The sequence below is a fragment of the Aspergillus ruber genome, assembly GCF_000600275.1.
Source record: "Aspergillus ruber CBS 135680 unplaced genomic scaffold scaffold00015, whole genome shotgun sequence".
NCBI classification, from domain to species: domain Eukaryota; kingdom Fungi; phylum Ascomycota; class Eurotiomycetes; order Eurotiales; family Aspergillaceae; genus Aspergillus; species Aspergillus ruber.
Window position 1 is genome coordinate 99,626 of NW_024467311.1, and position 12,117 is coordinate 111,742.

Sequence of the window (12,117 nt, forward strand, 5' to 3'; positions counted from 1 at the left end):
TAAACGAATTTTGGGCTACCACCCAACGACGCTTATCTCATGGAATGTATACACATCGCTGATCGCATCTATGGGGATCAACAAACAAGGGCTTTCGAAGAGTTGGCATGCAAAGCTTGTTACGCTTCGTCCCGGAACAGGGCCATCGAAACCGCATTCGCTTTTCCCCAGATGGTCACTGATTGTGGGTGACTTGAAAAGGCTTAAACTCGGGATTCTTTGACCACTTACTTCGAGTGCTAAATTGCCTGCACTTTGAAACAGGTGGTGCTCTGATTCGAGTGCTAGCCATACTTGACTATAGATGCCAGTTCTATGTGAATCTGCAAAGTCTGACGGAGTACCTTTGCTCTAGATATCTGAGATTATTTGTCAAAATCAGCGACGGCAGGGTACTGGTGAGAACGCTTCAGTCGTCTGAGCCGTTCCTATCTTGGATCGCGCCAAACCAAATGAGGGACTCGCAGACGCTACTTGCAATGATCAAGTCTTTATGGTATCATAGTCAGCGAGACTTGATTAGCATCGGAGACCTAGTGGACGGTCAGCATTCTGATTCTATTTCCCCCTTAAGCAAGGCGCATAGCGACAGCTCTTGTGGTGCCCGGCAACTTTAAAGGGTGCAACTACCCTTGGACAAGCCCATAAAATGGAGATACGTGCTCATCCAAGTAAAGAAAGTTAAGGACATGAACCCCACTGACAGTTTGGAGAGGGCCAGCGCGGCCCACGGCGCTCCGGTGGACCTGCGATCTCCATTCTTCGGTTTGTGGTTGTCATCCGGGGCAAGAAGAGCAACTCGTCAACAGGCGCTACTAACATAGTCACCAGTGATTTTTAAAGAGATTCCTCGTCGTAGCCAGATACCTTGTAACCCGCATTGAGAGAACAGATATGGGGACGCACATTCAATCCATACTAATCCCAAGGCATTCCATTCCGCGTTGACATAGCGGACAGTATGGACAGTGTCGGATCCGCAGCCAACGTGATAGCCGTTGCGCAGTGTGGGGGATCATCATCTTCCACTGTTATGAGTATAAAAGCACGCCAGAATGACTCGAACAAGCCAATGACGAATAGTATTGTGCAGAAGCTCAAGGCACTTCAGAAGTGTACCGCGCACATCAATGTCAGACGGCAAGGGAGTAGCGACGGAGAGATGGATGTTGAAGGGCCGGGAAATTGTACAGATTATACCGCGAGAAAATATTGAAACCACTGCAACGGAATCTATAGAGGCTGTAAGATTGAAGGTTGGAGAAGCTGAACCTAGGGCAGAACTGCAGTATTTGCCACAGTACGGACTATGGCGTAGGAGCTATTGGAACCCCCAAACAGTAGATAGTAAAAGCGAGAAAAAAAATTAAAGAAAAGAAAAAGAGATCATGATATTTTTATTATCACATCACACCCTTCACACATCTCAGGGACCCTAAACCCGAAACCAGACGAAGCAGCTACCCATGAAGAGAAAAGAAAAAGAAATACAATAGAATGAATTATCTTGTCCCATCTTGATTTCTTTTTTCCCCCTCTTCGATGTCTAATCGACGAGACCCCTCAGCTCCTTCATTCCAAACCCGATAGAAAAGAGATGTAGAATTGGCTGTCCTCAAATGCAAAAAAAAAAAAAAAACATTTTCAATTTTCATAAACCCTTGTGTTTTTTTTTTTTTTAAAAAAAAAATTTGTGACATGCTCCAAATCTAGTAGTCAGCGGGACCGCTCTGGGGGAACTCGAAGACAACGGCACGGCCGGTCAGTCTGCGGTAGACCTCGCCGTAGGCATCAAGTCTGTGGTCAACACCACCGCGCTCCTTCTCGTCGAGAACAACCTTGATGGTCTTGCTGCCGTCCTCCTTGGTGCGGATGCGCTTGCCAACGATCTCGACGGGGTAGACGAGGTCGGTGAGGATGGAGTCGTGGACAGCGGTCAGAGTACGCGAACGGGGACGCTTCTGGGTCTGGTTGGTGCGCGAGTTGACGGAGCGCTTGGGGCGGGAGAGGATGCGGCGCTGAGCGATGAAGAGGACGTGGCGGTCGGAGAACTTCTTCTCGAGCTCACGGGTGAGGCTATACGCGTTTTTGTCAGTTTTGCCGCTTTCACATGTATTTGTAATTCCTAATTGCAGGTTGTTTGCGCTAGGCGTACCGCTGCTGGATCTTGTGGAAGCCCTGGAGGAGAGGGACAGGGACGAAGATGAGGATCGCCTTCTTGCCGTGGCCGACCTCGACCTATAATCAAGTCAGTCAGACACTGTCCGCATGCCATGCTTGAATGCCAAATTCAATCCATCTCTTCAATTCCATTTGGGCCGCAATTAACCATCCATCCACCACGCAAGCCAGAATGCTTTTGTCCCAGAAATTTCCCAATCCAAATCCAACGTCCCCAGCCAACCGCAAAATATCCCCATCCCACACGGAGTTCTGGCAGGTATGCAAAGCGTAAAAGTCTTACCTCACGGGCAGAGACAAACTGCAAAGGCCGAAGGGTAGCCTTCAGGTCCTGTGTGTTGCTCTCCAAGTCGAAGAGAGCGCCGGCGATCGCAGTCTCCAGCTCGGAGGGGTTCTGCCTCGACGGCGAGTTGAGGGCGATCTTGTTGATAGCAGCCATTTTTGCAGTCGTCGGTCGAGGAGGGACGGAGAAGACGGGCTGCTGCTTCCTTTATTCTGCGGTCGGTCGGGAGAAGGATTGAGTAGTAACAAGACGGCCTTTGCGGTGGTTTGCCCGTGTGGGATCCGAATTGCGGCGCTCTCGCTTAGCCCTCGCGCTTGTCCGTTTAAGGCTAGCGCTGTCTGTCCGATTAGGGGAAGGCTTGTCCCGTGACTTGTCTGCCCTCGTGCTTTTTAATTGGCCAACCATCTTTACGACTTTTCAACGAATCCAGTATAATGTATTAAATACCTTTACCTCGCTCTAGAAATAATAAACACGCTGTGGAAGTAAAACTATACTCGGGTACTCAAACACCTCCAGACACTGTAGCCCAGGTCAGAGCCATAACAACAATGAGATCCCGTCGAATCATCAAATGGATATACCGCAATCTAGAAGCAAAACAGAACACGAAACATCAAGCAGTTTAGCACGCGCAGCCTTCCTTGGGTGTCGCAGCAGCCCGTTCACCCAGGTTCACTCTCGTGTCCTCAGCCGGACGTCCGCCACCTAAGGTAGCCTGACCAGTACCAGCGCCCCGTCCAGTCTTCAGGCTACTCTCCGGAATTGCATTGGCAATCGCCGTGAAAACCTCGGCCACATTGACACCAGTCTTGGCACTGGTCTCAAAGAACAGCAGATTCTCTTCCTCCGCATAAGCATTGGCCTCCTGAGTCGACACTTTGCGGGCGTCACCAGGGGTAGCCTCCTCGGCCTGGTTCTCGTCGTTGGTAGCTTCATCCTCACCACCTTCGGCCGGAGTCGATTCGCCAGCGGCTTCGTTGCTACCTTCGTTTGTCAAGTCGAGCTTGTTACCGACAAGGGCGATGACGATCCCGGGGCTAGCTTGCCGCTGGAGTTCGGCGACCCAATGCTTGGCCTTTGTAAGCGACGAAGGCTTAGTCATGTCGTAAACAACAAGCGCCGCCTGTGCATTACGGTAGTACATAGGCGCCAACGAGGCGAATCGCTCTTGACCGGCGGTATCCCAGATCTCGAACTTGATCGTGCGGGTGGGGAGGGAACATTTCTGGGTAAGGAAGGCAGCTGGTCAAAGCACAGACAATGTTAGCTAGCGTTCGGAACATTTACACCATGTTATGGATTATGGATTGTCTGGGGAAAACAGCACCGCGCAAGGGGGATCTTGGATACCTCCTATGGTCGGCTCTTTGTTCTCCTGGAAGTCATTGTTGACGAATCGCAGAACCAGCGAGGACTATTCCAAGTTAGGTTGTTCCCGTGCATTAGCCCGTCTGTCACGCATGTACAACCCGAAAGCACAAAGGAAGGGAAATACAATACCTTTCCAACAGCCGCTTCTCCGAGAAGCACCAGCTTGACGCTACTGCTAGGCTTCGGGGTATTTGTGCTCGTGGGTTCAGACATGGTGTGGGTGATGCCCAAGAGGCTATGAAAATCAAATTGTATTGTAGAAACAACTGGCGCGAATCGTAAACTGACGAACTGCAGATGAATGATAGTCCGGGGTTTGAGGTCAGGCGGGAAGGTTCGGTCGTTCGTCAGCCGCGGAGCAAGGCGATCACGACAGAGACAACGAGGTGGTCACGAGCGGGACAAAGCGGTGACAACTGGCAAGGAGGATAGTCGGTAGACAAGAATAGCTTAGAGTTTTGTCAATATAGAGTTGTTGAAGGGGCGGGGGGGAAGGACGAGGAGGAAGAGTGATGATGTTGGTGATGATGATGAGGCGGTCGTTGAAGACGGGGTGGGTGTCCCAAAACGGTTTAGCGCATTATCAGTCACGGGTAGTACTCTGTACCTCTTATGTCCCGATTCGGTAACGAGCATATGCTGGATGTATGGAACACTCGACGAACTATACTTGCTTTTTGAATATATGCGGTCGAAGTATAGAAGACTGATATAAGCCTGCTGGACTCTGCGTTCTTGGCATTAAAATCCGGGGTAGCTTCTTCCCACTACGCGGACATCATGACGCATATGGATGGCCGTTTTCTCTGTACAAGTTTTACCATATCCTTACAGAATGCAGCCAAGTCCAGGCTATAGCATACTTAGCCAAATACGTCCTAGATAATAAAAGTACATACCAATTACTCCGTACTACGCCGAAACACCGTAGAGAGTACCAGGCATAAGTACTTCGGAGTACACCGTCATCGTACAGGGTATATAAAGGTAAGCAAGAACAGAACTCAAATAGTTAACAGGTACGACAGCATTTCAGTCCAATCGCATCACCCATACCCTGGCGACAGCTTCAACGCTTAAACAAGTGCTTCCTTTGCCAAGGCCAACACCCGAGTACAAATTCATCCCAATAGACAACACACAGCGAAAACTTAGAATGCTCAACAATCCCTCTAATCTATTTTATTTTTAATATATACAATTTTCAGTCGCGTATTCCGCGAAAACCGCTAAGCGAGAATCCCACTCAGAAACTAAATACAAAAAAAAAAATTCCTGGAAAGAGTTACAGGCCCAATAGGCCAAGTCACTCATACCCCATATAATTCCTACCCGATACGGTGCTGTTTCTCCATACGGACTGCCACATAACACCAACGCAGGAGTGCATTTTTCGAACGCATGGAAATGACGTTTCCATACATACGACTAAAGCACGAAGATTTGAATGGTGCCCGGTTTAGTTGTGTTATGCTGGTGACGTTGCAGGCCGTGATTTGTCCATGGATCCTGTGGGTGGATGCCCAAATAGCAAGTAGAAAAAGTTTTGCATGCAAGATATTACAGATACTAAAGACTAGGTACAGTATTAGTGCAATAACGCTGGGTATTTCCAGGGTACTCTGGGATGGCTAAGCTGAAGACGAAAAAAATTTAATTTTTGTGCTGCAATCGGCAAGCCAGTTGAGTGAGGCAGGACGGTGGATATTGTAACAGCTGTCAGACAGGGGGGTCGTTCGGGGAGCACGGAGAAGGATGTACTTGGGCACAACAACATACAGTCACTGTTATTCTTGACCTAACAGTAGTAATAGTAATAGTACACCAGAGAGGAATGTATCCTGAAGAACATCTTCAAAAAAATTCAATGATCAATAATAAACACGATTGGACCGCGAGGTCGGTAAGTCTAATTCTGTCTGGTATCAAGAAAATCCCATAAAATGCCCCATTGTGAAAATCCATCCCGTCTATGTCAAACGCCAATCAACCCAATCAATAATCCAATGCAAACAAAAGAAACCAAAAAAAAAAAAAAAAAAAAAAAAAAAAAATAATAATAATAATAATCGAGCGCCGAAGATCGATGTCCGAAGAAGCCCACGCTGAAAGACAAGAAGGCATTAAAAGACGTATAGTGGCCTGAAGGCACGAATCCGGTAAAGAAGAAGCGAAAATGGTAACACTAGTGATACATAGACTATCACACAAGTTAGTTTGAATCTCAAGTATATCAGAAGAGGTAACACTTAAGTACTTACCGAAAGAAAAGATGAAAGAAATCAACTGGTAGCACAGTCGATTATCCGAAACCGTAGGCGCCATGAGGAAGCAATGTCAAAAACCCATAAAGAAACTTTTGTTCGCTGGAGAACGAGAAGAAAAGCAAAATCGCATCCGAAGTATAAGGATGGATTTATTTGGGCGGCGGTGGTGGTGCGCCGGGCTTCTTGATTCCTGTGGTGTCGTAGGCTCCACGTCCCATGTTGAAAGCAGAGAAGTCTGTGAGGATCATTGTAGATTCTGTAGAGAGGGCCATGGTCAGAAAAGGTCACAGGTAACAAGGATATGAGGATATAGTGGAGATTCCAGACTGGTTGAGGAAGAGAGAGAAAGGGACTCACCAGAGAATTAAATAGTATAAATATATCGAGCGATTAACAGGTCTAAACAAAGGTCTGAGAATAGGAGAAGACCGGCGGGTGATAGATAGATAGATGTAGAAAAAGAAAAGAGGGACCTGCAGATGAGATCGGAAAAGGCGATCCTTTTAAGAACGATGCAGCCGCCGAGAACAGACGAGATGTAGGGCAGGAATGTGGTCGACGGACGGAACTTTCAGCCCAGAAATGAATGAAAGCGAGAGCGCCAAAGCGAAGGAGAAGTGGATCCCGGATATTCGACGGATCGTTCCGATTTTTTATTTTTATTTTTTCTTGCTCTTTGTTGTTTTGTTGTTGTTGTGGCTGGCGTTTGGGATCGGAGGGCGAGGGCCAGCAAAGCGCGCGTGTGATTAAGTACGAGTCGGCGGCAGTAGTAACTGTGGGCCGTGGAGCAGCAGGATTATGATTATTGTCGTAGTTGTCGCTGGTGGACGATCTGGTCGATAATAATGAAACAACGAAAACAAATCCAGGTGACCGAGTAAATGGACCGGACTAATGCAATCGACGGCAAGGGAGTTCGGGATCCTGGGAAATTATAAAGAAAGGAGAGCGTCGCGGAACTCAGCTCCGCGGTTTCCGGGAAGTCAAAAATAAAAAGAAAATAAATAAAAAAGTATTTATCGGATTCGATGTATCGCAAGGGAGACCGAGGGTGAGGTCACGTCGGAGCCAAGGGAGGCAGGAGATATAGAGAGATTCGGCGATACGCGGCGAGGAGAGGGATGTTGTCGAGATAGAGATTAAAGTATGGCGATAAAGTCAACCAGGATGAGAGGAAGAGAGGCAGGAAGATGACCAGATATATGAATGAAGAGGAAGGAAGAAGTTACAAGGCAGAAGATCGATGAAGGGGGATCCATTAGGATAGATATAGGGACGATTAATGTAGTAATAACTCAAGAGGAAAAAAAAAAAAAAGCCAAAGACAAGACGGAAGCTAACTGTTTTTTTTTTTTTTTAAAAAAAAAAAATAATAATAATAATAATAATAATAAAATAAATAATAAAATAATAAAAAAGTAAAATAAACGTAGAACGACAACAGCAAAGAGAGCAGGCTGTTTTGGTCAATAATAGCTTCATCCCATATTAAACATTATTGGGTATTAGTATGTCATGGTAATACCCGTTGTTACCGTATGGAACCGTGGTACAGATTACTGTAACAGTAGTGGGGGCACCTCCCATGTCCCAGTGGGAAGGTACGCGAAGTTGCGTGGATGGGGATCCCCCTTTTTACCCAAGATTGACAGAACGATACGCATTACAGAGTTTTGTACCTATGCTTGTACAAGTACTTTTATGCAGATTATACAAATGGATCCCGATTGACTCTGGCCGTTTACCAGCTAATAATTCCGTTTTGTTTATTCTGTTGGTTGGTCGTTGGCCGTTTATTCGGTTGTTTAGCATTCCGGAAGCCTAATGATACATGATTCATACATACCGTCCGATACTCCTGTGATACTTCTGGAATCACAGGTAGAAAATAAATAGAAAAGAAATAATCAAGCAGACCCCACTCCATCCAAGCTAGGAACCGCTTCGTCGGACACAACGGGAAATCCACTCTATTCCAGCTATTGTGGAGCTCATTTCATTCCCCCGGCGCCAAAAAGGCGGAAGCAGGAACAGAGCCTAAACTGGGGCTCTAGTCCAGGAACAGTCTAGTGGCCCCGCTAGGTTTGTCTCGACTCTCGCGTGGTTGACTAGTTGCTACCCGCGTATGGTATGTATCGTATGGTAAAGAATAGGGGCATCCTCTTGTCTATCTAGTGCATGGTGGTTCGTAGCGGTTGTATGCTGTAGAATAGTATACGGAGCACAGTGCTCTAGAATCTAAAATAAATCTAGATGTGACCACGCGAGATTCCAGATGCCAATACCCGTCCTGCAGCCCTTCACTTCCCAGTTCCCCGACGAGTGCATGCATACATATGCAGTTTTCCACGCGATGGCTAATTACAGCATCCAGAAGTTTCGCGCGGTTAGAGACGTACATAACATAGTCTCGGAAGACGGTTCCGTTCCATCAAATAGATCGGTTCGATGCGAGGATCCCTTTTCTCCTTGTTTTCTGATCTATCTTCAATGTCAAACCATAGAGAAACAGCACATCCGCAACATTGATAACACGTCTTAGGCAGTACTTTACTTCGTACTTATCATTGCTTTTCTTCTCCCTTTATTCTATCATGTGCTGCTTCCGTATACGAAATACCAAATATTAGGATCAGGGATGAGTGGACCCCCCTGATTCCAGCCTCATCCTACCCTAGTTAGTATTACTATGATTTCACACCTGAACGATCGCGGATCCCACTCCATGCCCCCAGCCCACTTTTTTGGATTTCCGCACCAGCCCGTCCGGTTACGTAGGACCAAATCCAGAGTTTTGTATGGCCCCGTTTTGTTCTTGCCGCCTTCTAGCGCCGTGGTGAGTTATATAGTCGACGGAGCAGTGTCCGATAGAGCAATCACCCAACATCATAGGTAATCCTTAGTCGGTGTACTATACACCTTCGGTTCCTTTTCTAGAATCGATGCAGAAATCAACACCCAGACCAGTACGCTAGAATCAGCCTACCCCCAAAACCCGAAAATTACCCTGCAACTTGCCACTTTGTACAAGTATGATTCATCCCAGCCACATTAGCTCTGTAGAAGCCTTTCTGGAAATGATTAAGGAGTCTAGGTCCCGTGGCTTGATCTATCCACTTTCTACTATCCACCACTATCGATGAACCAATAATCGTCGCTTCGATTATGTACTCCGGACTCCGCTCAATAATCCTTCGTCGTCTTCTCCTGATCGGTTCTTTTGTCTTCTGGCATGGCCGAAAAGGCAGAAATAACGACGGAACAACTTCTTCAGCAGAGCAAGACACTAGCCTGTATGTACGAAGTATACTCTACAGTGTACAGAGTACAGTACTCCGCATCGAGTTGAAAGTGAAGAGTAACATGTTATATACAAAGTGATTGATAGAATCCATGGAATTCGGCTTCCGAATGATCGTTTACACTGCGATCGGAGAAGTTGACAAGTATCCTGTACAAAGGATTCCGCTCAACATTATTATCACCGGCCCATAGAGGGATTTATATAGATCGAACCTGATCGGTTGACATATTAGAACCCTTCTAGAAGAGTTAAATCGCTCCATCCGAAAGGTACTGTGGACTGGACTATGGTTGGGGTCCATTAGTGTGTACTTGTACCTGGTACCTGTGATTGTATCTGTATGTACTCTGTACTCTGTATATCATGTTCGTCTCTTCATTTCAATATGCATACATACAAGGACTACTTTGCACAGGAACTGTACAGGTAAACCAGTTCATAAACTGTACGAGTGTAATATCGGTCATTACCAATAATACCTTTAGAACGGCGCTAGAAACAACCGAGGCCCAATGGAAACCGTTAGAAAACCTTCCAGAAGACTTTCCGCTTCCGCGAGCTTCCTAATCGTCTCTTATTCTCCATAGTCGAGCTCCCCAGTGATAGCTTTAGTTTCCTAGTCGGGAATGAACTCCAGACCCAATAATATGGCTGATTAAGATGGATAGATCCACTGCGGCTCGCCTTCAGATTCCAGAAATCCTCATTATTCAGTGATATTCGTGGAACGCTCTCATACAGAATCGTACGGGAACAGTACGGTATGATAAATACTGTAAAGTACATCACATACCGAATAAATTCAGCTGCACCTCCAGACTTCGGCTCGATGCATTAGTCTGCACATCACAAATACTTGGGACACTGTATTCTGCACTTTCCATGCATACATATAGGACAAGGTCAATGTGAGACACAATAGAAACTGTATGGACTACCTTGCAGGACCAGCATGGGATTGATTGATTGACAGCGCTTGGACGCTGATTACCGTGGAGCTATTTGCCACCACGCGACATTCCCATCGGCCGGACTATCAGGGATACTGAATAAAAAGGGAAAAACGCGCCCGGGATGATCCTGCACTTGTATCCGGTACTTTGTACGAAGTACCTCCATGCAAGTATCCTAGATTATATTCTAGACGCGTGAGTTTGAATTACTAGCATTGCAGCCCAAAAACGTGCCCCTCCTGATTCATACCTGTCATCCAATAATATCTTATAATATGGAGTTCCTTGTGATCAATCTTCTGTCAATAGATTAAGGACAGATAGTCCGCGGAAACAACCCAATACTCCGTGGCGTCTAGTGCAGGAACCGGATCATTCTGGAAGTTGATCATTCCATTCCTGGGGTATTAGTATCGTCGATATAACCTGCCCCTGTTACGGAGTACGGAGTACGGAGATATATTAGGTACTTGTGTTATAGCATATGATGTTTATGGCTTTGACAGCGAGCACTATGGTTCAGCTCCAGCCACTCCATATGGCGTGTTATTTTGGGCTGCCGGATTGCCTCCCGGGCCAATAGATCTGCGAGTCGCGTTTCCATAGCATTGGACTACCCGATCAATTTATCTAGTGCTTCTAGAATACGATGTATGGATAATCGGGGATTTGGGTCGTAGCCTACTGTATTGAGATCGATACATTGGATAGCATTCATGGTAAACGTTGAATAGGAGTCACCGCTCCATCCACTCACCGTTATTCTACTTTATTTTGCCAGACTGTCAAATTGAGTTTGTCAATGCCTTTACCCGTCGAGAGAAGCCCAATTTACATCGAGTCGAGTCTATCACGTTCTACAAGTGCATTGACCGTCATGTTGGATACATGCTCCCAATTCCGCGCCAATAATCACTCGTCTCGCATCTTATGTACGTACCCCGTATATTACTCAACCGATTGCCAGTCCCCCAATGATGAATCGAATTCATTCCATTCCACGACGGAGAATTCCAGCTATTGAAAGAAACTGGGCCCGCGGAACCAAATCCGGGTCATAATGCCTGATGATTGGATCTTTCTGGAAGTCGATCATCTTCTAGTATACGGGGTATGCAGACTATCTCACTATCCATATAGTCGGTACGCAGTATACTTGTAGTCTGCATGCTAGCGACGCATGAATCGGATAGCATCCACTCGATTCTCGGCCCGGTGTGGATGGTGTGATCCACCGAATCGAATCGCATTTCCAGGTCGTCGGATCGGTTTGCAGAATTATATCGAGTTCGAGTCTAGAATCCTTGACGAAAGTACCATGCCGTACTTTATATTTTGTACTTTGTACGAGTGAGCGCGGTGTACCGTACAGAGTGCGGATTATGCAGTTTCCACTTGTATAGAATACCACTTCAATTCTTGCCGACAAGATACCCCCAACAATGCAGGTCGAGTGTTGATATCACGCAAATACCTGCTTTGTGGCGAGTAAAATGCTGTGTTATGTTCTACAGTCATGTATCACCACATCTGCAACATCCCTTGCCTGTTTGGGTATAATTGCATTCCACGGTATCAAGCCGGCTGCAGAAACAAGATATTAAACTCCGGCGTGGATTGTTCTGAATAGAGCCATATGTATCTTGTATGTTCTCATTCATTCTTTCAGTCGCCGTAAAGGTTTTCCCATTTTTCCCCTTCAGTTGTGGTTGTTTCTTGGCTTACCTTGAGGGGCATGTCCCGGAATGCGGCATA

At 46.5% G+C, this 12,117-nt stretch overlaps 2 protein-coding genes across 2 annotated transcripts; both read right to left on the bottom strand.

The window, feature by feature from the left end:
* Positions 1 to 1,614: 1,614 nt before the first annotated feature.
* EURHEDRAFT_412924 (40S ribosomal protein eS7) lies at positions 1,615 to 2,724 on the bottom strand. Its single transcript, XM_040782038.1, has 3 exons — positions 2,465 to 2,724; positions 2,156 to 2,238; positions 1,615 to 2,076 (listed from the first exon to the last, which is right to left on the bottom strand). Exons 1-3 carry the CDS (start codon positions 2,618 to 2,620, stop codon positions 1,710 to 1,712), a joined length of 606 nt encoding a protein of 201 aa, XP_040638275.1. The 5' UTR covers positions 2,621 to 2,724; the 3' UTR covers positions 1,615 to 1,709.
* Positions 2,725 to 2,889: 165 nt separating this feature from the next.
* Positions 2,890 to 4,351, bottom strand: EURHEDRAFT_412927 (Rab family GTPase). Its single transcript, XM_040782039.1, has 3 exons — positions 3,968 to 4,351; positions 3,818 to 3,881; positions 2,890 to 3,709 (listed from the first exon to the last, which is right to left on the bottom strand). Exons 1-3 carry the CDS (start codon positions 4,049 to 4,051, stop codon positions 3,090 to 3,092), a joined length of 768 nt encoding a protein of 255 aa, XP_040638276.1. The 5' UTR covers positions 4,052 to 4,351; the 3' UTR covers positions 2,890 to 3,089.
* Positions 4,352 to 12,117: the final 7,766 nt, after the last annotated feature.